At 41.0% G+C, this 27862-nt stretch overlaps 3 protein-coding genes across 5 annotated transcripts in view; 2 read left to right on the top strand and 1 right to left on the bottom strand.

Annotated features, from left to right (window-relative positions):
• The first annotated feature begins 161 nt into the window (after positions 1–161).
• Positions 162–2165, top strand: WRNexo (WRN exonuclease). Its single transcript, XM_036817676.3, has 7 exons — positions 162–288; positions 346–417; positions 621–728; positions 788–993; positions 1054–1278; positions 1333–1576; positions 1633–2165. Exons 1-7 carry the CDS (start codon positions 229–231, stop codon positions 1786–1788), a joined length of 1071 nt encoding a protein of 356 aa, XP_036673571.3. The 5' UTR covers positions 162–228; the 3' UTR covers positions 1789–2165.
• Positions 2123–4576, bottom strand: hmw (hemingway). Of its 2 annotated transcripts, none has more exons than XM_036822011.3 (5): positions 4104–4576; positions 3420–4025; positions 2630–3357; positions 2416–2575; positions 2123–2361 (listed from the first exon to the last, which is right to left on the bottom strand). In XM_036822011.3, the coding sequence occupies exons 1-5, from the start codon at positions 4332–4334 to the stop codon at positions 2224–2226; spliced, it is 1863 nt and encodes a 620-aa protein (XP_036677906.3). In that variant the 5' UTR covers positions 4335–4576; the 3' UTR covers positions 2123–2223. The 2 variants fall into 2 exon arrangements, with proteins under 2 accessions (XP_036677906.3, XP_036677905.3); XM_036822010.3 differs by having other exon boundaries at positions 2123–2364.
• A 1313-nt stretch (positions 4577–5889) lies between these two features.
• LOC118877720 (patj homolog) overlaps positions 5890–27862 on the top strand; it is a 34094-nt gene continuing 12121 nt past the window's right edge. The window contains exons 1-3 of one of the 2 annotated variants that reach the window (XM_036817645.3): positions 5890–6121; positions 10581–12788; positions 12840–13787. In XM_036817645.3, coding sequence (XP_036673540.3) covers positions 10961–12788; positions 12840–13678 — 2667 coding nt within the window. In that variant the 5' untranslated portion in view covers positions 5890–6121; positions 10581–10960 and the 3' untranslated portion in view covers positions 13679–13787. Of the gene's footprint in view, positions 6122–10580; positions 13788–27862 lie in introns of both variants that reach the window. The other variant, XM_036817643.3, reaches the window with a different exon arrangement.

Raw genomic sequence — 27862 nt, forward strand, 5'->3', positions numbered from 1 at the left:
TGCTTAAATGTTATTAATTTTAAGAATCTTTCTTCTATTTACAACATAGTCTCCATGTTTCAATTCCCACCGTTCCTCATTTTGAAATCTAGCGGGAAAATCTCTAAATTCCATTTATCGATTTATAAGTATTTTCTTTGGTATTTTTGAGCTGATGCCCCTCTATATTTTTGGCGGGAAACAGTAGTAAACAAAACATCGAAGAAAACAGAAGCGAAGACGCGGGCTATGGACAAATACTTAATAAAAATGCCTGTTAAATCAAAAGCAAACGAAGTGGTCAAGCAAGTTAGTTAAATATACAGTGAACTAAGTGATTAAGATTAATTTCACAATATTTTTTAGGAAAAAGCGGTCGTAAAGAAGGAGACGCCCAAAATGTCGGCCAAACAAACAAAAAAAGATACTCCAAAAGAGGTCTGTACTTTTTTGTTTATAAATCTATGAAATTTGTTACAATTGTAAATAGCGTTTATATTTCTTTGCTAAGGCTGTACATATTTTCTTCTTGTTTAACATATTTGATATTTACCGTCATTGTAATCTCAAATGCATGTTGGACTTTCATACAAACGTTGGCTTATCTTTTCAAACCTAACTAATAACTATTTTATGTATAGTTAAAGGACAAGGAAAATGCCGGCGAGGACAGTACCCCGAAGCAAAGGAAAGCAGGAAGACCTGGCAGACCTGCTACCAAGCGAAAGAATCTAGATACCCCAGAACAGGTAAGAAAATTCATATCTATTAAATATAATATATGTAGTAATTGCCAATGCCTATATAGAAAGACGAGAAGATCACAGCTGAGACTGAGAATCCCCCGAAGCGCAGGAGTGCCAGGCAGACCAGAAGCACGCGATCTATGGCTGAGGATGGGTCACCGTCTCCGGAAAAGAAAAAGCCCGAGAAGCTGCCTTTTATCAAGTACACGGGAGCCATCAAGTACTACACGGAAAATCAGGACATAGCCGCATCTGCCGACGAAGTTTTGTAAGTTAAAAACCAAGTCCTTAAAAATGGAATGTCAAGGTAATGTGAATTTCCATTCAGGCAATGGGTGGAGAAGCAGACGGACGAGGTAGTGCCCATGGCCTTCGATATGGAGTGGCCCTTCTCCTTCCAAACCGGTCCCGGCAAGTCCGCCGTCATCCAGATCTGCGTGGATGAGAAGTGCTGCTACATTTACCAGCTGACGAATCTGAAGAAACTGCCCGCGGTCCTGGTGGCCCTTATCAATCATCCCAAAGTGCGATTGCATGGCGTGAACATAAAGAGGTTAGTAATACGAATATAATAAATAAACCCAACTAATCTTTAATTCCTTTTTAGTGATTTCCGTAAGCTGGCGCGGGACTTTCCCGAGGTTTCCGCTGAACCTCTGATCGAGAAATGTGTAGATCTGGGCGTGTGGTGCAATGAGGTATGTGAGACCGGCGGTCGGTGGAGCTTGGAGCGTTTGACCAACTTTATAGCCAAGAAAAGCCAGGACAAAAGCAAGAAGGTGCGCATGAGCAAGTGGCATGTCATTCCGCTGGACGAGAATCAACTGATGTACGCTGCCATCGATGTCTATGTAGGTTGAAAGTTACTTAATTTGTAATAAAAGTCTAATGTCTTGTTTGATTACAGATCGGTCAAGTTATATATCGCGAATTGGAGCGCCGCGAAAAGGCCAAGCTCAAAAATGAAGGGGAATTTAAGGAAAAGAATGGGGATGCTGCCTTTAAAGCTGTAAAAGCATTGGGTGAAACATTTCTAACCAAGATCAACGAGGTAACTCTGTGATCTTGTTGATATGTTCTAAGAAATTGCATTTAACATTTTGCTTACTGTTTCAATCACTTCAATTTTATAGCTGACAAGTCTTTTTGATTATTAGGGTTTTCCCAGTTGAATTATTTATATTTGTACAATCTCAACTTCTCAAATCGAATTAGATATTCTTTAAAAAAATGTCAACTTGATATTTTGATTCAACTGACATTTAAGGAATAGTTTTTATGTAAGAATCAAAGTATTTACATTTTTAGTAAGCTCACTATACATTTTACAACTTGTTGGCTTGTTTTTCGGCCTTAGTAATACTTTAGTCCCCCAAAATTAGGTAAAGATTATACAGTTTCCTACATTTCTCAACTTGCAATAAATTTTAATTTTGTAAATTCGCTTTAAACACTTCTAAACACATAATGAACACAGTTGGAGCTGCCCGTGGAGGCGTCATTTGAATTGCGGTCGCCGGGTGCCGATGGCCTCCAGTTTCCGCTTGAGCAGATCGTTATCCAGATCGATCTGGCGCTGGAACTTCTTCCGGTTGACGGCAGCACTGGACAGACGTGCTGCCGGCGGTGGCTGACGCTGCTGAAGTATCACAATCAATATTGGACATCATGGGCCACAACATGTACTTACCTTCTCAGGACCGCCGATCTTAAGGCTACTGGTGCTTGCCTTTATCGTGGCCGTGGGCTTCACAGTCATCATCTTTCGGAGTAGGATCTGATTCTGACGCTCGATCTCACGCACTTGGGGATTCGTAAAACTAAAGCTCTTGCGGCCAAGGTTTTTGTAGCTAAGCAGAAGGAGATTTATATGATTGCTTTTATATTTTGAGAGAAATACTCACTTGACCTTGTCGTTGGAGCAACGTGAACGGGACACATTGATTGGATACTCGCATCCATCGCTGTTGAAGCTGCTGGGAGTGCCGCTGGCCGCACGTCTTTTGAATTCCGCAGGCCTGCGCTGTTGTGGATGCCTCATGAGTCCATCTCCCTGGCCGCATTCGTCTACGAGGTAGTCCTCATCGAGTCCCATGCCCATACCTAAGTTAGGTTCCAGATCCTGACCCAGCTTCTGAGCCAACTGCTGATCCATCTGCATTTCCTGCTCCTGGTCAAGCAGTTCCGACTCCAAGGGACACCGGCACTTGGGGCGGATCAACTTGGAAGGTCGCGTGGTTATTAGGGCCTCTTGGGAGCGCTGCATGCGCATCCTAATCGGTGGTCTTCCTCCACCCAAGCTGCGGGCACTGGTCATCGCCGATTCCGTCATCGATGCCATCTCGGACTCCGTTTCCTCTAGCCTGAGACTGCGCCGTTGCATCAGGTCCTTGGCCATGGCCAGCTGCTCGAAGGCTTGGCTGTTAGGTGTTCCTCCATTTATTTGAAAGGACTTCATAATGATCTCCGACATCTGGGTCATCTGTTGCTCCAGGTACCGGACTCTCGCTAGATCTGGTTGTTGAGTTGGCGAGGGACTCTCATTATTTAGAAGTTCACTGAGGTTATTTAAATGGTCCTCCAGCACGTCCTCCTCAGGTTCCTCCTCTATCACTGCTTCTCTTCCAGGTTGCTGCATAGTCAATGAATATTTTATTAAACCTTATAAAATATTATATATTTCAAACAGTTTACCTGCTTTTGGAATCGAGGAGATTCCTCCAAGGTGACGTCTGTTTCGTCTCCTGCCATGCACATGGTGGCCACACTGTGCTCGCTGCTGTTGTCACTGGCATCCACCAGGGAGACAATGTCCTCCTGCAGCGGCAGCGGCATCTTCTGGACCTTCTCTCTGCACAAAGCCGTGACTATGGGCTCATCCTCCTCCAGTTGCTCCACCTCCACATCCGTACCCTCATCCTCATCCTCATCGGTTTCTTCGCCGGATTGACGACCGTCGTTCGACTCCATGGTACCATCACTTTGAGCATCGTCATCGCCGCTTTGGATTTCCTCCTCCTCTTCGACTTCCTCGACTTCTTCGACTTCAGCATCCTCGTCATCGTCAACGACCTCATCCTTAGTCCGGGAATGGGCACTGCCTGGCACCAGAGTGCGCACCGAGGGCGCATCATCCTCCAGCGGCGTGTCCAGTCGCAGACTGAGTTGATTAACTTCGGCCACCGTCTTGGTGATGACCACTTGGCTCTCGTCCTCGGAGGAGGAGCTCGGGTAGGAGACCATTCGATCGCGATTGAAACCGCTGGAGGATCGGCCGGCCATTTGGCGGCGGGCGTGTGGCTGTGGGCGTGGTGTAGGCTGGGGATTAAGGCTGAACTGGGAAATGGTCAGCTCCTGGACCGGAGCTGGAGGACTTACGTTTCCGCGTATGAACTCGGCCTCCGCATCGCTTTCGCTCTGCGTGTCGCTCTCGTCCAAGAGAAGAGCTCCATTTTGATTGGGCTTCTCCAGTTCAACGTTCTCATCTTCCTCGTCCTCCACCTCTTCCACCTCTTCCTCCTCCTGCTCCTCCACCTCCGATTGCGAGTCCTCCTCGAATGACTCCTCTGCATAGTACTCCTCATCAGAGTTTTCTCCAGCTTCCGACATCCTGTAATCGTATCCTTCGTTGGCTCTTAAAGTTCCCTTCGCTCTTTGGGGTGTATTTTGTTTTTTTTGGGGGGAAAAAGCGTTGTCAAACGTTCTAGGTAATACGTGTGTCTTTCTGTAGTTTGTATCGAGTACTGTCGAAACTGTGAAAAGGCTCAAACTTTGAATTTTGATGCCAGCCGAGTTGTGGCTAATTGTTTACTGAGTTCGATTTCCAGCGATTTTGATGCGTCCTTTGTGATTGACACCTGGCCCCCCCCCGGTTGGGGCAGGTGCTCCTCCTGCTCCACTCCACTTCCCCGTTTGGGAAAACTCGGCACGCTCTTCGCTGCTCGCGACTTTGACTCCTTGGCTGCCTTGCGGTGGCGCTGCCAACCGTCGACTGGAGCTGAGGCGACCAGGTGAAGGGGGAGCCACCACTTGACACCTGGGAACTTATTTATTCTGGCCAGCGGTTGTCCTGGACAACGGAGCAGGCGCAGGCGGTTTGTTGTTGGTTGCCTCAGCAGCAATTTGCCGGCTTTTGTTGACGTCCATTATTGAAAACACTAAATAAATTAACTTAAGGGTGACACCGGTATAAAAGCAAGAAAGAAGAAACAATTAAAAATGAATAAATTAAAAAAGTTGGTGTGCCTTTTAAGATGAATTAAAGTTTTAACAATAAAAGCAAGCAAAACCATTTTAATCATGACCTAAAATATTAGTTAAATTGAAAGTTGGCCAAAAATTAGTGTTCATTAGCACAGTTACTTTAACTGTTGTAAGTTATAGGAACTTGCTATAATTAGAATTCAATATTTTTTCGGACAAAAAACCAACAAATAAAATATCTTCATACACAAATAACCAAAAATTAAAATTTGTGTTAGGACATTTACTAATTCTTAAAGTGTTTTAATAAAAAAAAAACTTGAAATTTTAACTTAAAGATCGTTTTAAAAATAACTGTTTAATTAAATGTATTATTACATTTTTAATCATTAATCTTTTTAAAATAGTCCCTATAAATTTTTTTTCTAAATTATAGATATGAATATGGTTGTTTTATTTAAGGTATCTATATCTTTTTAGTATAAGACAATATTATAAATTTAAGAAATAATAATTTTAATTGATTGTAAATGATATTTTAAGTTTTATAAAAGCTATACTTCAGTCTGTACTTCATTCTGAAGTGTGCGAAGTCCTTAATAATTTAAAATTTTTGTATCCCCCCAAAGCTCTAGTGCCGACGCCCCTGTGCCAAGGAGCTTGCGCTCCAGTACTTTCTCGCTCAACCTCTCTCTTTTCGGGACATTTCTCTCAGTGTCTCTCCCGAAATCTGACAGTTGAATGAAGGCGAAGCGGCGTCGAAATCCGCCGCCTGGCAGCTTCAAATTGTAAATATTGCGAGCGGGGTTCTAGGAGCACGGAGCACCCAGCCCAATGGGGCCCCCTCCAAGAATCCTCTCCAGAGTCATGTGTCCATGCAGTGCGCATGGGCGTAGAGAGCCGGACCCCCTTTCGGGCTAACTCACTTTGAGCGAAGCGGCTGCTGTTGGCCAGCGGGCAATTCATTTGGCCAAGAAGCTTCGTGGCGTGCGGGCGTGTTGCTGACCTGGAAAATGCGCGCGTAAAACGGTGATAGATGTGTGAGAAAATTGTGGCCCGCAAAGGGGAAAATTGGCAGAGCAAACAAGCGAGTGTGTAGCGTGCCATGTGCCTGTGATTGTGAATGTGAATGAAGTGCCACGGAATCGCAGCGGAAATCGTTTGCTGGCCCATCGACTGGCCAGCCAGTGCGGGTAATTACCCTGGCCAAAACACCATCTTGGCCAGCTGAATGACCGGTGGCAAAGTGGCTTAATAACACCCCGAACACAAAAAATCCTAGAGTGAAACAGGCGGCGTGAAAAGCGTGCTTGGCTAACACGGCGTATACGCAATCAGCTTTAATAACCGAAACAGGCGGCAAAAACAGTTTCCCTTTAAGTTGTTTCCCTTATGGTTGTTAAATCAATAGAAAATAGTTCCAGGGAACTTTTGCTTTTTTGGCCGACGCTCTGCCTTTGTCCTTTGCATGCGTTAATGTCCTTTTGCAACAGTCGCCTAAGTAATTGCAAATTGCGTGCCGCAAGTTTACAAGTTATTTCCTTTCCCTCGCTCTCACTGGCTCACTTTCTCCTGCTCCTTTCCATTCTCCCCCCTTTTTTGGCTGCAGCAATTTGGCTAAGAGCTTGCGATGGTTGGGGGGGTTGCGGGGGCGGTTAGGTGGGTCAAAAGGCGCAGCCACACGACACCAGCAAACAGCCGCAGCCAGAGCCACAGCCGCCAAGCCCTGGAACCAAAACCTACAGTCAGAAACCTTCAACTGCAGCCTCGAACCACCAACCTACCCAGCCAGCAGCCGCAGTCAATGCGGCTAGACCAAGAGCTCCAGCGGCATCAGAAAGTCTTGGCTTGGCCTGGCCGTGGCTTAAAGAACACACATCCGTTAAGACGCCCAATACCCTAGAAGAACTTCTTAAAAATCTCCTTAACAGTCGAAAAATTATGCCCTGTTATAAAATTAAACCTTGGCAACGTGACTTTAAAGTTTGACTGCACTTTTTAAAGGGAAATGTGCTATAAAATGGAACCCAAACCTCCTTGTTTAGAGTAGACCAGTTTGAGAAAGAAATCGTAGAAAAGGTAGACTTAAAAAAAATATTTCCGAAACATAAGGAACTTGCAATTATTTGAATTTCAAACTAAAATCCTTCGACTTTGACTTTACCAGACCATAAAACAGTGTCATAAAACAAACGTACTATAATATTACTTAAAATATTTGCCTTAAATGTTTACTTTGAAGAGCAATTAAGTATTTTCTTTTAAAGTGGGTAATAACGAACAGGTGCACTGTCATGATTATAAATAGAGGTTTTTTAAAAAAATATAATTTATTCAATTTATTACCTATTTAATTGATACATCCTCCATATTGCAAACAGAGCAAACATTTTTCTGCAAGCTTTGCGTTTGCTCGCTAAATCATTTTTGCGGTTTGGGCTTGAATGTTTACTGAGAAGGAAATTCGATAAAATTGAACATTTAAATTGCCCTTTGCCAATTGCCAATTCAGTTTTCTTTATTTTTTCAAAATATTGGTGTGCAGCTAGATACTATAAAATTTGAATAAAGGTAGCTTTTGAATATTTAAATATTTTAAACAAGTCTTCCATGCATATTTTGCTTTATAACATTTTTATTTAGGAGGTAACAATAAAGTAAGAAACTTCCGAAAGGGTTATCTCTTTACAATGGGTTCCTTAGATCAAAGGAAGAGTGTAGCTTTGAGTATTAATCTAATTATTAAACAAAATGAAAGAAAATACGATGGGATCGACGAATTTGTAACCATCAGAGGTTAGGGTATTAGGCCTTAGCAATTTTAATGACCAAGCAATTTGATATCCACCCTTCAAGGGTATGCATAACTTCGTTTTAGACCTGGGGTTAACCTTTCTCGTGCTCGCTCTATTTTTTTTGCTTATCGATTTTCGACGGCTGACTGACGTCGGTACTTTGGGCCAAAACTCGAGCCGTGAGCCGTGAGCCGTGGGCCGGAGCCGGCTAATAATGCTCAGTAGGTCAGCGCCGCGGCAGTTTGAAGTGCGTTAGAAGCAACAGTGGCCAAAGGCGTACTGAAACGAAACCGAAAACTGGCACAGCCCCGAAAGAGAAGGGAATATATGGGGCTAGACAGAGACGGGGCGAGTTATCATGAGCGAAATGGGGAATACGAACCGCTGGCTCTACTTGAGGCGTATAAAAATAGCAGCCCAGCTCACACACAAACGCAGTGGCAACTTCAAACGCGCTTGGCCTACTTTTCCGGGTAATGGGCTTGGGACGTCAACAACTGCTGCTGCTGCTCCTGTTCCAGCTCCTCCTTCTCCGGATCCTCCTCGAGCTCCAGCGTTTAATTGACAGCTGCAGTCACTGCCAGATACGGCCAACAATGGGCCCACAACCGAGAATCGGGAGCAGGGAACCGAGAACGTAGAACCCTGAACCCAAAATCGCCCAGCAAGCGGCACTCAGGAACAACAATTAAAACGACAACCCACTGAACAGGATTTGGTTTCGGTTACGCTTTTGCGTCCTGCTGCTGTTACGCAGGCCATTAGTGTCCCAAAAAGTGGAGGATCCCCCAAACGGAATCGGCTTGGGAAGTATTTTTGATTAATGATTTCAAGTGAGGGTTGACGTAACAACTGTGTGCGGAAACTATAAATGGTTGATGATAAAAGAAATGTAAAACTGGAAAAAGAGCAAACATATAGTGTGCTATATAACGAAAGCTTACTTCTCACCTGTATGCTTAATTTATAAAAAATCAACTTAGTTACACTAATATTGGGCATTTTAATTGTAAACTGTTTTATTTGTTTCTTGTAGTCAAAAAAGAGTTCACCCTAAAATTCAGAAATTTTGAGTCTATAGCGAGTTTTTGTACTCCCAAGACTCCAAGAATACGTTATAAAGTTATTTATTAAATGAAAGACAATTTTCTAAAATTAAAAATAATTGCCTTGGACTCTAAATTTTATCAATTCAATTGGCGAATACTATTTTAAATATTTATCTTTTCCACAAGAAACTATAAAAAGATTTAATATCTTTTTTTGATATTATTGTTATTTTTAGCCGCGCATACATAAAACCAAGCTTTGTTTTCTATTAACAATTTTCTCTAGTTAGAAACTTAATGGAAAATTAACGATAATTAAACTATTTGCCCTAAAGAAAGACTAATTGCTTTCATCGAACTTTATTGATGAGGGGTTATAGAATCAACATTTTCTTTGCCTCTACAAAATTAGCTGTATTGCTTGTTTCTGACCAGAAATTGTTTTTCGGGAAAAGGGAGAAAAATCGGAAACCGCAGAACAAGTTCAAGTCAGCTTAGAAGCCCCCTCTGAGCGCCTTTTTACCAACATTCCCCCTATTATTAGCCATATGGCTGTCAGTGATTGGTGGCAGTTGCTGCGGCAGCTCGAAACTTATCGCTCGATTGGAGATTGTTTCTCGGCTGCCAAGACGGCGCCGCAAAGTATGCAGCACTAAGTAGTCGCAAGTTGGCCTTCCTTTTTTCTCTCTTTCCACTTCTTTTCATGGCATTTTCCAATTAGAACTGCCTTTTGGCCTGGCCAAGAGGGAAAAGAAAGTGGGGAAAGCAGGACTGGTGCCAAACATGCGTGGCACGTGAGCGGTAAAGGTAAAAACTTCTCGTTTCCCATGTGCGTGTGTGTACATGTAAATTACAAAATCGTGCAAAAAAGGTGCCATTAAAAAGGCTGAAACAGGCAAAAAAAAAGGAACAACTGCCACCCAACACACAAATGGGAACTTTAAATGAACATCGAGTTGTGCATACCCTAGCAGACCTCTTTAAAAATTAATGTAGGCATAAAAAAAAGGACTTGCAGAAGGGACATGCATGGATTTGCGAATTAAGAAGGATAAACAAGGGTAAAGTACTTTTTTCCAATATGAGTCAAATATCTTTCTTAGAGATCTCTGGAACGTTGAGTAAATATTTTAGCACCAGGCTTTATAATATGTAACTTCAACATCATAGATCCTTACAAAATTGATTTTATATATCATATCATATCTAATAATATTCCAACCTGCTAGGATTGGCTTGAAAATGGAATAGGGAACAACATAAAACACAAAATTTTTTTTTTTGCCTGGTAATTGTTAAGATATATATTTTTAAAATTTTGTGTTTATATCTAAAGATATTTTTATATATTTTACTAATATTTTATTACAATAAATTCTAATAAAATACACTTTCATAGGCCGCATGAAAATTAGAGCTTGAAACATACTTCTAGATGAAAATATGGACCGTTAGAGATTTTTTAAACCGCTTTACTGACCCATCACTTCATTTTAATAATTAAACATTGCAATTTATTGAGTTAAGTACCTTTAGTTAGGGTATTGGCAAGGAACGTCGAATGTTATGCCTGGCAGGGCAGCAATTTAAATTCTCTCTTCACGCCCGTGACACGCCTCAGCCTCTTTTTTGTCCCCTTATGGCATTGCGTATACGCCGCGTAGCCCACATACGCACTCACTCCCGCCAGCGTTGCGTTACGTATACGCCGCCTATTCCACTCGCTGCCGTTCTGCCGTTCGCATTGCGTATACGCCGCGTATGCCCACTCCCCAACTGATGTGCGTGCGTGTGCTGCATAATTACAGGTGCGCTGTGCTGTTGCGGTCGTGGATGATGCGGCTGGCGTCGGCGGTGCCAGGAGCACACTTCCCGGGCCATAATTGTCGGTTGAATGACTCTCGATGCGATAGCAATAACAACAGCAAAATCAACTGCTTCGGCAGCCATAAAATTCATCACGGTGGTTCCATTTGACACAAGAGGAGCGGCAGCAACAACGACTATAAACACTTGTCAACAGCACCACCGCTAAATTTCGGACATTGCGACATGTTAGCAAAAAAAAACACAACCCAACAAGAAGAACAGCAAGAGCAACAACTATCGTCAGCAACATTTTATAATAAACCAACAACAAAGAAAGGGAGGAGGTCATCAGAATCATCAGGATTCGCTGGGGGAAAAGATGGTTCTCAGCACCGAATGGTCGCAGGTCGAGGTTATCGATCTGATCAACGATGGCAACGGCCTGGGCTTCATCCTTGTGGGCGGTCGCAGTACCGGTGTGGTGATCAAGGCCCTAACCCCAGGGGGCGTGGCCGAGCGGGATGGGCGCCTGCAGCTGGGCGACCATCTGCTGCAGATCGGCGAGGTCAATCTGCGGGGCTTCAGCTCGGAGCAGGTGGCAACAGTTCTTCGTCAGACCGGAGCTCAGGTGCGTCTGATAGTGGCGCGGCCGGTGGAGCCGACGGCCATCGATTACCAAACGCTGGCCTGTCAGGCGCCGATTATACCAACTAAGCTCCTCTCCGACCCGGAAGAACTGTCGCGTCATCTCTTCCAGAATCCGAGTTTTGCAACAGCCGCCGCCGCCGCTGCTGCTGCTGCTGCTGCTGCGGCAGCTGCTGCGGCTGCAGCGGCGGGCTCCACCGGTGGCGATGTCCTGGACGTGGCCAGTTTGGTGGGTCTGGTGCGCGGCGGTCCGGCGGAGGGCTCGGAACTGTCCGCCGTGGAGCCCCGGCCTCAGGTGCCTCAGGTGGCCCCACTGCAACTGAGTGAACTGGGCGACCTGGCCGACTTCCCACTGCCTCCGATACCGGGCGGTGGCAACTCACTGCTCACGGACTCCAGCGCTTCAGGCCAACGACCTTGTCCGCGTCTGGATCTGGATATAGTGCCCTTCTCGATACTATCGCCACCGCCACGACCCGCCCTGCAGATGCTGCCCCTGGAGGCCCAATGGCGATCTGTGCAGGATCAGAATCACCAGCACATAGAGACTGTGATAGCCGACAGCAAGCGGAAGAAGCTGTTGGCCAACGAAGATGGTGGTAGCTCCGGTTCGGGTTCCGCTTCCGGTTCCGGTTCGCCCGACTCCTACATGGACTCCCCGGAAACGGAAACGTACGTGGTGGAGCTGCACAAGAATGTCTACGGCCTGGGCATCACGGTGGCCGGCTACGTTTGCGAGGAGGAGGATCTGTCGGGGATTTTCGTGAAGAGCATCATTGAAGGCAGTGCCGCGGAGACCAGTGGTCAGATCCAGATCAACGATCGCATTGTGGCCGTGGACGGGAGATCCCTGTCGGGGGTGACCAATCACCAGGCGGTGGAACTGTTGAGGAACACCGACATCGAGGTTCATTTGACGCTCGAGAGATTCCTCAGGGGCAGGAAGTATGAGCACCTTCAAGTGGCCCTCACGGAGATCAAGGGCAGCTCTGCACCCTCGGGATTGGATAGAAATCAGGAGAAGGATCAGGACCAGGAGTCGCAACTATCCATGCCTGGCTCCCCATCGATAGCCACGCTGAGTTGGCTGCCACCCAAGTCGGTAGATGCCGATTCCATAGCCACCGAGGGCGATGAGGCAGTCGATGGGGAGGATGTGGCCGATGATGATGGCATCCTGGAGCTGCCCTCCCGGGACACCGTGGAGTCGAACATGTCGCACGTGCTGGACCGCAGTGATCACAGTGGCGGTGGAGGGGGCATGACCAAACCCAAGATCAGTCCCACAGCTTCTTTAACGAATGGCAGAAGCCTAATCCTGGCCGATGACAGTGGCAATGACACCGATGAGCAGGGCCCTCAGAATGAGGAGCCGGTAACGAAAACGGAGTTGGCAAAAGCCCGCAAGTTGTCCAAGCCAGAGTCGGAGAGGTTGAAAGACGACCTGGAGGATCTGGATGTCGATCCAGATCCTGATCCTGGCCAGCTGCGCACGCCCACTAATGAGGCACCTGTGAAGGCGGCCAGCCCGACAGCCGCCTCGTTGCGCGTGGCCTGGAAAAGTGAGTTTCCCGACAGTGAAATTATAGTTGCCGAAATAAATAAACTTTCAGGTCTAGGGATCAGCCTCGAAGGCACCGTGGACGTGGAGTGCGGCATTGAGAAGCGTCCGCATCACTATATACGCTCCATTCTGGCCGACGGGCCTGTGGGAAGGCAGGGCATCCTGCGGCCGGGGGATGAGCTCCTCCAGGTGAACGAGCACAAGCTCCAGGGATTGCGGCATATCGATGTGGTTAAGATCCTTAAGGAGTTGCCCGCCAGGGTTAAGTTGGTCTGTGCCCGTGGCACTCGCGTTCCGTCGGTTATAAATACCTCGCAAAATCCGGAAGCCTTTGAAACCCGCAGCCTTTTGCCCGGTGGCCACCAGAGTCTCCAGAATCTGCTCAGTAAGGCACAATCGGAAAGCTCGCTGTACACGTCCAGCACGGCGACTTTAACGGATGCAGGAGCAGCTGGAGGATCGGGAGGAGGAGGAGCAGGTGGGAATGGAGCTGGAGGACCGCGCTCCAAATCCCTAGAGAACGTTTCCGGCTTGGCTCTGTGGAGCTGCGAAGTGACCGCCGTGGATATTGAGAAAACGGAACAGGGATTCGGCTTTTCCATACTGGACTACCAGGATCCCCTCGATTCGGAGGGCAGTGTGATTGTGATTCGCGGCCTGATACGCGGTGGTGCTGCGGAGGCAACCAATGAGATATATCCTGGGGATCGGCTGATGAGCGTTGGCGATCGCCTGCTCCAGGGCCTCGAGCTGGACGAGGCGGTGTCCATCCTGAAGGGCATGCCGCCGGGACTAACGCGGCTGGGCATCTGCCGACCCCTCTCCGCCTCGGACAGCAATAGCAACAGCAACATAGCCTCGCCGCTCGGCGATTCGGCCAGCACATAGTGACAGCCCCTCCCCGACGGCCAGCAGGAGTCGGAGATGCCACTGGAAGCGGAAACGGAAGCGAAATCGGAAATGGAGCAGGAACAGCAACTGGAGCAGTTCGAATTGTGTGAGTACCCCTTTTAAACTATATTTTTAGTTAAGAAACCCTTAAATATAGTATCTATATATCCAAAAAATATTCACCCATACTTTTCCAAATTTTAAAGTTTTTATAAATACACTTAGAAAAATTATCTACTACTACAGAAAATTGCAGACGAAAATTGAGAGCCAACTGCAAATTTCTGAAATTCAGGGCGATTATTTGGTTGCGTGTAAAAGCACTATCATGCGAAGTATATTTTTTTTACTTTAATTATAATTATTCCAAATGATTTTTTAAAGTCTTCATTGAAAAAAAAAATGTAAAGGTAGAAAATTAGTAAAGCTATAAAATAATAAAAAAATCCAATAAATTCTAGTATAAAATGTTATAGTTACCAGAATATAAGGCATTATTCTAGTTCAGTCTAGTTCAGTTTTCCAGTTTATTTAATCCAATAAAAATTGTTAGCTCTGTTTAGTAATTGATTTCTAAAATGTGCTAGAAAACTGATAGCCATCAGGAATTTTGTTTTATATACAAATAAATGTTGTTTTATACACGAAGCATTTATATTCCTTATTCTTTAAACAACATCACTTATTCACAAACAACCTATGCTCATTTGATTATTTTAAAAGTTGCCAATTTAAATCAAAGTTAATATTTTTCAAAAGTTATACACATTTAATTATATACTTCTCAGAAGGTGTTTGACTGATTGGTGTTTGACAGATGTTGTCAAGATTCAATATGAATGCAAAGAATACTCATTGAGTCAGCCGGAAAGCCAGTTCTTATTAAATTGTCACCTGTCACACCTGGCACCAATTTCCCTTCAGAACTTTTATTTGCTTACTTCCGAATTCATGAATACCTTTTTTGAGGAAGGACACCGTCTTGACATATTTATTCAGTCACATCACTGAGCCCCAAGTCAATTTCCTGATATACTTACCATTTAAGGGTTAGCCCATGAATATGAGATTTTCATTTTAATTGTTGCCCCTGGTAACGCCCAAAAGTCACTTCAGAAGGGTTACGCCCACCTTTTGGGTAGGAATCAGGGAATTAATGTGAATAGGCTCATTGTCAAATTGATGACCGCTTGATATGCTTTTAAAGTATACCATTGCCCACGCCCACAATACTTGGTGTCTGTCTTTTTACCTTTCCTTGGAATATATATACATATATGTATCTATATATAGATATATTGACCACAACCTTTTCGTGTGGCTAATTTGATGACAACGTTTTGAACTTAATGGCTGCTCTCTCTTTAAATAAATAATTTGGAAGACCTTCATTTTCTTATTTTTAGTTTACTAAGCTTAAACCATGTGTTTAAAAATAGTATTTTAATATGAAGTATTTAATATTTTTATTAAATCATATAAATTATTAAAGTGTTATTATTTAGGGTAAATACGCATATTTTCCCTACCCCTTTAATAACTTCTAACCATGTTTAAATATTAAGGGTCATAATTCCTGTTATAAGCTCAGTTACACTTCTCAACTTGTTTAATTCATTAAAATTGTAATTAAACAAAGACAAAATTTCCAGGCGTTTGACATATGCTGAAAACTTTTAATACCCAACACCTAGAATTATGTGAAAGTGGGGTTGTGGAAGTGTCTACAAGGAAGCTGGGTCGAAACTTTCTCCACACCCACTTAGGAAAATCAAGTTTGGTCCACATCCACACAGTTTTGGGGGACCTTCTTCAGGCATAAATAATTTATGCGTAGATATAAATACGAAACTTTGACAAGCCAAAACGCACTGCTGGACGAAGGATAAACTGAAAATTACCACTAATCTCCTGGGGTCGACATTTTCCCTTCATGTTAACCTCATAAATAGTAATTATCTTAATTGGCTCTCTCGCCGTACTCGCATTCATAATTTACAATTTGTCTGGCCGGGCGCATTGTTTAAAAAATCATTATTTAGCAATAGTTGGTCAGCATAAATAATAAGGCGAAACGAATGCGGCTGCTGGCCTGGCCAAGACCACAGTCAAGTTGGCCAATGATTTATGCATGTGGCGATAGCGAAAAGTTCCTTTCCTCAAACTGGTTGGATGTTGTTGTATGGTGGGAGGTTCCAGGTGCGAATCAGGTGTTCTGGGAAGCGAGCAAGTGGCGGTTGAATAATAAAAGCTCGGCCAGCAATTATAAAAATGTTTGGTACATGTGCAGAAGCCGACGGGGAAATTATTTTTCAATATATGTATACCTTTGTATATATAACTCACGGCAGCCGTATAGAGTTATATATACCCGTGGATATTTATGCTAGTGTGTGTGTAAATATTTGGCTGGATAGTCGTTTGTTGTTGTTTGCCCGTTTAATTAATTGGCTATTAAAAGTGTTGAAAATTGAAAACAAAATTTAACGCCATTGCAGCAGCAACAACAGCATAAAAATAGCCTGCCCTGAGGTAAAAGCAGAAAAATAGCTGGCCCAGCAAATTTGTTCGTATTAAATGAGAAATAAGATATTACGTGTAAAGGCAGGTATTTAATACTACAAACCATATAATTATTATGTGAGAACTGTAGACAAAAAAGGGAAAGTAAATCTCGCAGAGTCAATACCCCGGGTAATAATTCTCCCACAATAGGCGAATTAAAAGCCCCACAACAACCACGTGGATTCCGTTGTTGGCTTTTGTTTACCATGGCGAACAAAATATTTACGCAGCCAGAATATAATAAGCTTAACAAACGGCATTTTACAATGGTAATATTACCAAAACTTTAGCCATAAATAGCGTGGTATAGTGCTAGGCTGAAAAATGGCATTTACTTGGGGTAATAACAAATTCCAACACTTTTTTAAAACCGCAAACTATGGAAATATTTGAGAAATTCATACCTCATTTGGGGGTATTTTTGATTTTTATGAGCTGGTAAAAAAACCTCTTCGTTCTTTTAGCTAACTAACAAAAATATTATATATATTCTTGATTTTTTATAAAATATGGAAGTGTGAAATATGTTAAATACACCTCTTCGTTCTTCTAGCTAACTAACAAAATGCATATATGTTTATATCGATTTTTAAAAAATGTAGGAAAATAAAATATCATAAATCATTAAGACAATGGAAGTGTAAAATATGTATGATGCCAAATTCGCAATGGAGAAAGGCTATATTTTTCCTCGGCTGTCTCAGAGAAGGCCTTCAATAACATTTTAATTAATGAGACTGGCGTCATGCCCCAGAAATTGCGAAATCATGAATTGTTTACAGTTGGCAGCTTAGCAAGCCCGATTCGCTGGCGTTGCATTTTAAATCAAATTAATGTAAACAATGGCAGGGATGTCAGTTGGTCTGGACATTCTGCCAATTTGCTGCAGCACCGATAATAATGGTCACAGAACGACTGACAGAAGGCGGGGAGATTTGCATTTGTGGTGTTCCAATTTTACAAATGTAAATATGAAATATCAACATCATAATTCCACCGGCGAACATATGTGGGCGATTAATGCTGTAGCCTTTGTTCCCTGCCACTTGCATTTGCATTTCTGTTTCCATTTGCTGATTGCCATTCCTTGAAAAGCCCTCCAAAGAAATCTGCCAAGGAATTTATAATTTATTAGGCCATTTTGTTTTCTTAGACCAACTACTCAATGAAAGAATTTCTTGAAAGTTATTGATCGAAGGAAATCAAAGAAGGGATTAAAATGTTAAGCCTGGAATTGCAAAATCAAATTCCATAAATAAGAACATGAAAATATTTTAATAAAACTGCTTTGATATCCATTCTTTCATTTCTTTCATGTGGCTCATGTTACTTATACAAATAGACCCAAAAGGAAAGTGTTGCATTTCCTGCATTTAGGATTTTTTGTTATTAAAATGGCTCTGGGCCTGATTGCCGACTCTTCAAGGATATTTACGCTTACAAGTATAACAGACTGCAAAAATAATTACGGCAGAACAAAAAACTCATTAAAACGCATTGCACACACCGCAAACACAGCCATCAGTGTGTGTGTGTGTGTAAGTGAGTGAGTGAGCTTTCTAAATTTCCACAGCCCTGCCTGCATCCCTGCAACCCTGGCATTTCCATTTCCGTTTCCTTCGCCCATGAGTGTCGGCCATGCATGGAAATCTATCAACGTCTGTGCCTGGAAGGCACTCTCCCAGTTTTTCAGCTGGAATGCCTTCTTTAGTGCACAGAAAACAATTAATATTGGATGGTTGTCGCAATCTTAGTTTCTTGACAATGTCTTAATTTGAAAAGAAATAAACAAAGAACTTGTAAATTAATTAAAAGGAGTATGCTCTGCAAAATAATCAAGTATGGGCACAAAAAAGTCCTCCTGAGTAATTAGGATTAAAATAAAAATGTATTTAAACAATATACCATGTATCTTGGCCTTAAATTTATAGTATTTAAATTGTTTTTGCTAACTCATATCTCAAAATTTTTGGGACCGAAAATGTATCTTTTAGTTGATCTAGGACTTAAATAATTTTCTTATGTTTGTTAATCAAATTATTTTTGGAAATCTAAATATTTATTTGTATAAAATATGTAATATTCTAGTTGAGAGTCTTGAATTTCCCTCTCTGCTCCCGAATGTAAGCACGTAAAGCGGGCCCTGGCACAAAAAACATTTATTTAATGCAACAATTGTGTAGATGAGGCAGCTGCCGGATCCGGGGGAGTAAAATCGGGGAACAATAACGGGGCAAGAGCACAGTACAGATAGCGGCAAGGAAGCGCAGACCCACTTCATATGTATAGTACCCCCTATACCATTCGACATCGCCCTCTTGGTTCACCCTCTTTGTAATTGTCTGTGCATGAACTTCAAGCTTACACATTGCAGCAACAGCAGGAATCACAACAGCTATGGCAACATGAAAAGCAGAAACAAAAACAACAAGTTGCTGGCTTTATCTTGGCATATCGACAACAAGCTCATCATCCTGTGCTTTCTGCGTCCCCATCACTCATACGCCCCGTTTTCTCAGTGCACTCTCGAATGCGTCGAGAATGAGCTTGGTTTCAGTTACCCTGTGTTTGGATTTATTGGATTTATGTATGCAAATCCTTATTGTATTATTAAAAAGTCAAATGTTTTTTAAGGTGGTTTAAAAAAAATGGTTCTCCTTAGGAATAATGCTTATCATACTATATAATTCATTAAAGAAATCGTTAAAATGTAATGATAATCTCGAAAATGTATAGATGGTAGTTTGTAGTCCTAAGAAAAACCTAATTCTTCTTTAATATTTCAACAATACTTTGAGTTTTTCGTTCCATTCCCCCATATATGCTTCAAATAAACGCTGATAACGAGAAGAACAAAAAATCTTCTGTCTCTCGCATTCTGTGGGCATTATTTCAATCTACCGGCTGTTCTCAAGTTATTTTCCTTTTTTTAGGGCCCAACACTCGAGTGAAGTGCATAAATTCATATCGAGTGCTCATCGTTCTCGCGATATTTATCTGGCCTGTCGCTTATGGCCGTTAATATGCCAGGGCCTACTTAATAAGGCCAAAAACCCGGAGAGGGGGCCCTTTAAAAATACATAAAAATTAACTGCTGACGCAATTGCCAGGGGAGAAAAGTCGTAGGGGAAGAAGCATAAAGTTGGCGGTGGATGAGCTTGAACAGCCATTCCGCTGACGCACTCACTGCTCATAATTCCCATAATTGACAAAGCCACTAGGCCATCTCCCCCTCCATAGCCCCCCTAAAAAGTCCTTAACTTCGACCCCGCCCCTGGGTTGCCATAAAATTTGTAGCGAGCTCAACTGGCAGCTTATAAATATTTGACGATTTGCGTTCGCCGACTCGTCAACTGATTTACTTAACTTACTTAAATACAAATTGCCGAATGCAGTTGCCACGCCCCCCTCCCCCGTTGGAGGCCCCTTTATAAATATGGTAAATAAATTGCGAATTCCGTGGACCTCGGAGTCCTTATTGATTTTTCTCTGACTTTGTGTTCTGGCCTCTGTGAAAAAACAAAGGGGAAACATATGTTTTCATATTTAATTACACCCATTCCACAGTGAGTGTATAAAGGGGCATGTGTGTGTGTATTTTACTTGAGTGTGAGTGCGGGTGTGGGTGTACTGGTGAGTGTAAGTGTTTTATGGGTATTTTGAGTGCGTCTTTTTGCGTTATGGTTATGGTTATGGGGGCGGGTTGCAAGGTAGCAAGTGCCGATATCGTTGGCCAGAAATATTATAACACCTTTAAAACATATCGTTTATTTTTGTCTATATTAAAATAGGACCAAGACAGCTCTATTTATGAGGTATACATGTCATATTTAATAGTCTTAATCGGTTTAAAATATTATTCCATTTAAAGATTGAAGATCTAGGTTTTTTCCCGATAATTATATATACAACTAATTAGTTGTTTTAAAAAATTATAACTATTTTTGGTGTTTTGTAATTGTATTGCAAATCTTAAAAACAATTTTAAAACATTTTTTAAAGAGATGTTCAGTATTAAATTATTGCCTTGCAAATATCACTGCTGGTTTATTTGGAACCATTTTCCAAATTCACTTAAAAGGGATTTCTTATTTTTGACTACATTAAAGGGCACCACAATGTGTGAGCATGCTTGCACGTTGATTTTGGTTTTCAGGGTAATTAGGTTTGTCGTTTGTGCCAAATGTGAACCAAGTGCAAAATTGCGTGCATTTGTTCTTGGCCAGACACTTAATTGCAGTGCAAACGGGCCGCGAAAACGGGCCCTCGGCTGTTTTTGCACTCGCTCACCTGTTCACCTGTGCACCGGCTTACCTGCACCGCCCCCTTCTCCCTTTTTAACTACCCCCCTCAACAACGCCTCTTTTTAAACCCACCTCGAGTTGTTTGTGCTGCATGCGAGGCCAAAATGTTTCCAGCCACTGCGGCTGCCAGATAGGCCGTAAGCAAACACACACGCGACGTCATCGAGGGCCCATTGTGCATGCCAAGATTACCGCCCAAATGTACTGACAACTGCCCCCCTTTTTTCCGCCCATTAACCACTTTCCCCACCCCCCTTTCGGGTCATCGTTTGCATAGCAGTTCAAAGTTTACGCACTGCCAATACAAACGATGGACCAATGATGTGCAATGATATTACAGCTCTCAGCAGCCAAATTTCAAAGGGGGATCTAGACTGGAAAAATATGGTTTTGGACAAAATGAACCCAAAGATGAAGAACACGTTGCTTTGAACAGTAAAAAACACAATAAACCGATCCCTATTTCTTTTCAAAAAATCTGTTTTTTAATTTTATTCAGAATGGGCCTATACTTAAAAATGTTTTATATTGAATAATTATAAAACATTTCATAACACAAAAAGCTAAAATAAATATACCACAAAATGTTAGAATCTTTATGAGACTTTTCGTGTGATACAACTGAAGCTGTATCTTGAGCTTATTTTGTTGGATTTATCTTGTTGTGTTGTGGCTATATCTTTTCCTAGACAGACTTTGGTTCCAGTTTTTGGCTAAGCCAGCAGAAACATACAACATGAAAGAACATTTGAATTTAAAGGCAGAGTGAGGCCAAATGTCACAGGCTTAACCCTTTGTTGGTCTTTTAAAGAAAACGAATGTGTCAAGGGAAAACAGTAAGATAGAGAGTTGGCCAAGCTAAGAAAATAGAACAATACATAATCAAGAATAAGCCAAAGAAAGAAATACAAAAGTCTCCTCTGCCAGGCAAACAAAAATATTCAAGTGCCAGTCAGGATTGGTAGGATTATGTTAAGAATTTAAAGAAACAAATTGTACTTTTTAAGACTTATTTTACGACCAATAATTTTATATATACGCTTCTAAAGTAATCTGAAGTTTTAGACTGTAAAATTGTGACTTCCTTGTATTTTGTTACCCTTTTATTAGAATTAGTTTTGTCTTTTTGCAAGGGGTTAAATGACATTCCGGTTTAGTACGTGTTGATGTTGTCGCCATCCATCCTGAGTTCAACTTCCACCCCACTTTTCACTCCCTGTCGCCTTTTTTAATGCTATTTCACAGCTATTGTTGTTGTCGTCAACGCGAAAATGCTTTTGACATAACGGACTGTATATTGAATGAAGATGTATGGGGGAAACCAAGATGATATATGTACGTGTTATGTATGCGATTATGCATACTTTATTCAGATATAGTCGCATGTATATTACATAGGTACACCCTTGCACAGTCAAACTTATTTAAATGAAACTTTTTGATGATCTAAGGAATACGAACCTTTAATAATTAATATTTATAATAATAATAATAATAAAATGTATATATTTTACGGTTTTACAATCACTTGAAGATTTAAAACAAAAGTACCTATAGATTTTCCTTTAATGGATGTTTTTTGAAAACTTATTTTACCGGTAGTATATAAATTGAAGTAGTTTCAAGGCAGTCAAAATAATTTCTGTAAAATAATCATTAAATATTAATTAAAGTTCTGCAACGCATCTGGTGTTTAGAGTTATAGAGGCTCCACTGTACGTATACAGCTGCATAAATTACGTATACGTCAAGGCAAGTTCAATCGGCGGTAGAGCGCTTGTCTTCGCCTCCCATCCGAACAACCACTTGACAATCGCAAGCAGCTCTCTCATCTCCTAACATCCTTACCATCCTTACCATCCTTACCATCCCTACAATCCCTACTATCCTTTCTCACCGCCCCTGCAAGTGTTTTCCGTATTTATATGCAATTTTTCTTCATCTTTTATGTATGCTCGTTGTCGTCCCCGGCTTTCATATCCTTTTCAGCGTTCATGTATACAGAAGCCTTCAAAATAATAGCACTAAATTTTCGAAAATAGTTTTTACTCTCAAAAACTGTGCATTCTTAATCTTTTGAACAGATCTTCTATGAATTTGTTTGTTTGTTGCCTCTTTTAAAAATAGTTTATAGCATATAGCATCATTTTTGTAGGTTTCGATTATAAGATCTTCAGAACCTAAAATTATAAAAATGTTATTAAAATGGTTTATTAATGTAAACTTATATTATCCAAAAAGGAAAGTATCTGTGACAAAAATAAATCATTTTTATTTTTGAATTATAAATTGAAATATTTACTTATATAATCATGTATTGCATTATTTTATTGACTTTAGCTGTTTATGTATCAAATGTATTTCTGTAGTTGTCAGCCAGCCGTTGCATGTGTAAGTCGCTGTAATGATATTTGCTATTTGTTTGTTTGTTAGTTTGCGTGTGCGTTGAAAGCATTGAAATGCCGTTTGTCAAACACGAATACAGCCACCCAACCTTCACCACCACCCACCCAACCATCCAACCATCCAACCACCCAACCACCCATTCGTGCACTTTTCTAATGGCTAGCCTGGGGGCGCTTTTGGAAAATTTTTGGGGCGGGGAAAACTGGGGAAATGCATTACAACTCGCTTACAACTCGCAGCGTGATTCAATTACCATGAGCTCGCTCTCGGATCACATTTGCATAGGCTTGGCCCCGAGGCGATTTCCCCTCGCTTTTCCTTGCCCCCGAGCATTTCCCTTGGCTTTTCCCTACGCCTTTGTTTTTCCGCTTCACCCAGTTTTGCAGCCTGAAAGCAGGCAATGAAATTTTTAAGTGCACACACACGATATCTGAGTAGGTTTCTGTCCATTTTGAGACTTGCCATGAATGCCTGCCATTTTAAGTGCTCAATTATGCATTTATTTAACTATTTGCGCTTCAGATTATCAGAATGAAAATCTGGGTTTGCCCAGCACTTGAATTATTTAGATTATTGCGAGTTGACAAAGATAACGATTATGATTAATATGAAGTGTACCTAAAACAAAGATGATTTCGTTTTTCCATTATTTTGTATTTATTCAACTTATTGTAAACAAATTTGTTTGTACATTTTTCCTAAAACAAGTTCCCAATTTATAAAGATAAATTTGCAAACTAATAACACTTGTTATCCCAGCAACTCACTAAATCAGCAACTTCAATCTAATTAAGTTTGGTCATAAATTACGAGTATAGTCCCCTGTGAACTGTGCTTGATCAAATATGTATAAAATATGGATAATATATACTTGAATGTCCTGGTTCCCGGGAGTAAATCCTTTTGATTTGTGCCTACCAATTGGCCTGCCCAGGAGTATCGTTTGCGAACACAACATGCATATCGGATCTGTTTTGGTCCTGATTGATGATGATACTATATGGCTGAAAGAGGGAGGGGGTAAGTGGTGGAGTGAGGGAGAAGGTTAAAGCCAAACATGCCACACAACTAAGCCATGCAATCTAGCATATCTGTGTGTGTTTGTGTTTGCTCCTTGAAGCCGCTTCTCATGTCCACATTATCCTGCCATGGATTCTATTACTTGCTGGTGTAAACCATACACCGCACACCAAACAGACCCAAAATTGTGTGCATTATATGCCCTGGAAGTAAAGCCATGTTTAAATAGATTTTAACGGAAATCAATCTAGTGCTTGTTAAGGTTTTATAAACAAACCAGCTTTTCGCTCAGCCACTTTGCCCGCGTTTAAGAAACCCAAACTCGGAAAAACCGAACGTGAAAATGGGGTAAAAGTTTGAAGCCACTGTAAATACGGAAATATTGAACATGAAAATGGGTTAAGATTTGGACCCTCGCTAAAGAGAAATATTTTAATGTAGATCATTAGAGAATTCAATTACAAATTCATAGAGGTATCAACCATCTAAATCGGAATCCAACGACTGAAGTTATGGAATCTAGAAGTCCAGTTTTGGGGGTCCCATTCTGAAAGCCACTGTAAATACGGAAATATTGAACATGAAAATGGGTTAAAATTTGGACCCTCGCTAAAGAGAAATATTTAAATGTAGTTCATTAGAGAATTCAATTACAAATTCATAGAGGTATCAACCTTCTAAATCGGGATCCAGCGACTGAAGTTATGGAATCTAGAAGACCAGTTTTGGGGGTCCCATTCTGAAAGCCACTGTAAATACGGAAATATTGAACATGAAAATGGGTTAAAATTTGGACCCTCGCTGAAGAGAAATATTTAAATGTAGATCGTTAGAGAATTCAATTACAAATTCATAGAGGTATCAACCTTCTTAATCGGGATCCAATGACTGAAGTTATGGAATCTATAAGTCCAGTTTTGGGATCCAGTTCTGAAAGTCATTGGAACTACGAAAAAATCAAACATGAAAATGGGTCAAAATTTGGACCCTCTCTAAAGAGAAATATTTAAATGTAGATCATTAGAGAATTCAATTACAAATTCAAAGAGGTATCAACCTTCTTAATCGGGATCCAACGACTGAAGTTATGGAATCTAGAAGTCCAGTTTTGGGATCCAGTTCTGAAAGTCATTGGAATTACGAAAAAATCAAACATGAAAATGGGTCAAAACTTGGACCCTCGCTAAGGAGAAATATTTAAATGTAGATCATTAGAGAATTTAATTACAAATTCATAGAGGTATCAACCTTCTTAATCGGGATCCAATGACTGAAGTTATGGAATCAAGAAGTCCAGTTTTCGGATCCAGTTCTGAAAGTCATTGGAATTACGAAAAAATCAAACATGAAAATGGGTTAAAATTTGGACCCTCTCTAAAGAGAAATATTTAAATGTAGATCATTAGAGAATTCAATTACAAATTCATAGAGGTATCAACCTTCTTAATCGGGATCCAATGACTGAAGTTATGGAATCTAGAAGTCCAGTTTTCGGATCCAGTTCTGAAAGTCATTGGAATTACGAAAAAATCAAACATGAAAATGGGTTAAAAGTTGGACCCTCGCTAAAGAGAAATATTTAAATGTAGATCATTAGAGAATTTAATTACAAATTCATAGAGGTATCAACCTTCTAAATCGGGATCCATTGACTGAAGTAATGGAATCTAGAAGACCAGTTTTGGGGGTCCCATTCTGAAAGCCACTGTAAATACGGAAATATTGAACATGAAAATGGTTAAAACTGGGACCCTCTCTAAAGACAAATATTTAAATGTAGATCATTAGAGAATTCAATTACAAATTCATAGAGGTATCAACCTTCTTAATCGGGATCCAATGACTGAAGTTATGGAATCTAGAAGTCCAGTTTTCGGATCCAGTTCTGAAAGTCATTGGAATTACGAAAAAATCAAACATGAAAATGGGTTAAAACTTGGACCCTCGCTAAAGAGAAATATTTAAATGTAGATCATTAGAGAATTTAATTACAAATTCATAGAGGTATCAACCTTCTAAATCGGGATCCATTGACTGAAGTAATGGAATCTAGAAGACCAGTTTTGGGGGTCCCATTCTGAAAGCCACTGTAAATACGGAAATATTGAACATGAAAATGGGTTGAATTTTGGACCCTCGCTAAAGAGAAATATTTAAATGTAGATCATTAGAGAATTCAATTACAAATTCATAGAGGTATCAACCTTCTTAATCGGGATCCAATGACTGAAGTTATGGAATCTAGAAGTCCAGTTTTGGGATCCAGTTCTGAAAGTCATAGGAACTACGAAAAAATCAAACATGAAAATGGGTCAAAATTTGGACCCTCTCTAAAGAGAAATGTTTAAATGTAGATCATTAGAGAATTCAATTACAAATTCAAAGAGGTATCAACCTTCTTAATCGGGATCCAACGACTGAAGTTATGGAATCTAGAAGTCCAGTTTTGGGATCCAGTTCTGAAAGTCATTGGAATTACGAAAAAATCAAACATGAAAATGGGTCAACATTTGGACCCTCGCTAAAGAGAAATATTTAAATGTAGATCATTAGAGAATTTAATTACAAATTCATAGAGGTATCAACCTTCTAAATCGGGATCCATTGACTGAAGTAATGGAATCTAGAAGACCAGTTTTGGGGGTCCCATTCTGAAAGCCACTGTAAATACGGAAATATTGAACATGAAAATGGGTTGAATTTTGGACCCTCGCTAAAGAGAAATATTTAAATGTAGATCATTAGAGAATTCAATTACAAATTCATAGAGGTATCAACCTTCTTAATCGGGATCCAATGACTGAAGTTATGGAATCTAGAAGTCCAGTTTTGGGATCCAGTTCTGAAAGTCATAGGAACTACGAAAAAATCAAACATGAAAATGGGTCAAAATTTGGACCCTCTCTAAAGACAAATATTTAAATGTAGATCATTAGAGAATTCAATTACAAATTCATAGAGGTATCAACCTTCTTAATCGGGATCCAATGACTGAAGTTATGGAATCTAGAAGTCCAGTTTTCGGATCCAGTTCTGAAAGTCATTGGAATTACGAAAAAATCAAACATGAAAATGGGTTAAAACTTGGACCCTCGCTAAAGAGAAATATTTAAATGTAGATCATTAGAGAATTTAATTACAAATTCATAGAGGTATCAACCTTCTAAATCGGGATCCATTGACTGAAGTAATGGAATCTAGAAGACCAGTTTTGGGGGTCCCATTCTGAAAGCCACTGTAAATACGGAAATATTGAACATGAAAATGGGTTGAATTTTGGACCCTCGCTAAAGAGAAATATTTAAATGTAGATCATTAGAGAATTCAATTACAAATTCATAGAGGTATCAACCTTCTTAATCGGGATCCAATGACTGAAGTTATGGAATCTAGAAGTCCAGTTTTGGGATCCAGTTCTAAAAGTCATAGGAACTACGAAAAAATCAAACATGAAAATGGGTCAAAATTTGGACCCTCTCTAAAGAGAAATGTTTAAATGTAGATCATTAGAGAATTCAATTACAAATTCAAAGAGGTATCAACCTTCTTAATCGGGATCCAACGACTGAAGTTATGGAATCTAGAAGTCCAGTTTTGGGATCCAGTTCTGAAAGTCATTGGAATTACGAAAAAATCAAACATGAAAATGGGTCAACATTTGGACCCTCGCTAAAGAGAAATATTTAAATGTAGATCATTAGAGAATTTAATTACAAATTCATAGAGGTATCAACCTTCTAAATCGGGATCCATTGACTGAAGTAATGGAATCTAGAAGACCAGTTTTGGGGGTCCCATTCTGAAAGCCACTGTAAATACGGAAATATTGAACATGAAAATGGGTTGAATTTTGGACCCTCGCTAAAGAGAAATATTTAAATGTAGA

Source organism: Drosophila suzukii, chromosome 3 (assembly GCF_043229965.1).
Source record: "Drosophila suzukii chromosome 3, CBGP_Dsuzu_IsoJpt1.0, whole genome shotgun sequence".
In the NCBI taxonomy this organism is placed as follows: Eukaryota; Metazoa; Arthropoda; class Insecta; order Diptera; family Drosophilidae; genus Drosophila; species Drosophila suzukii.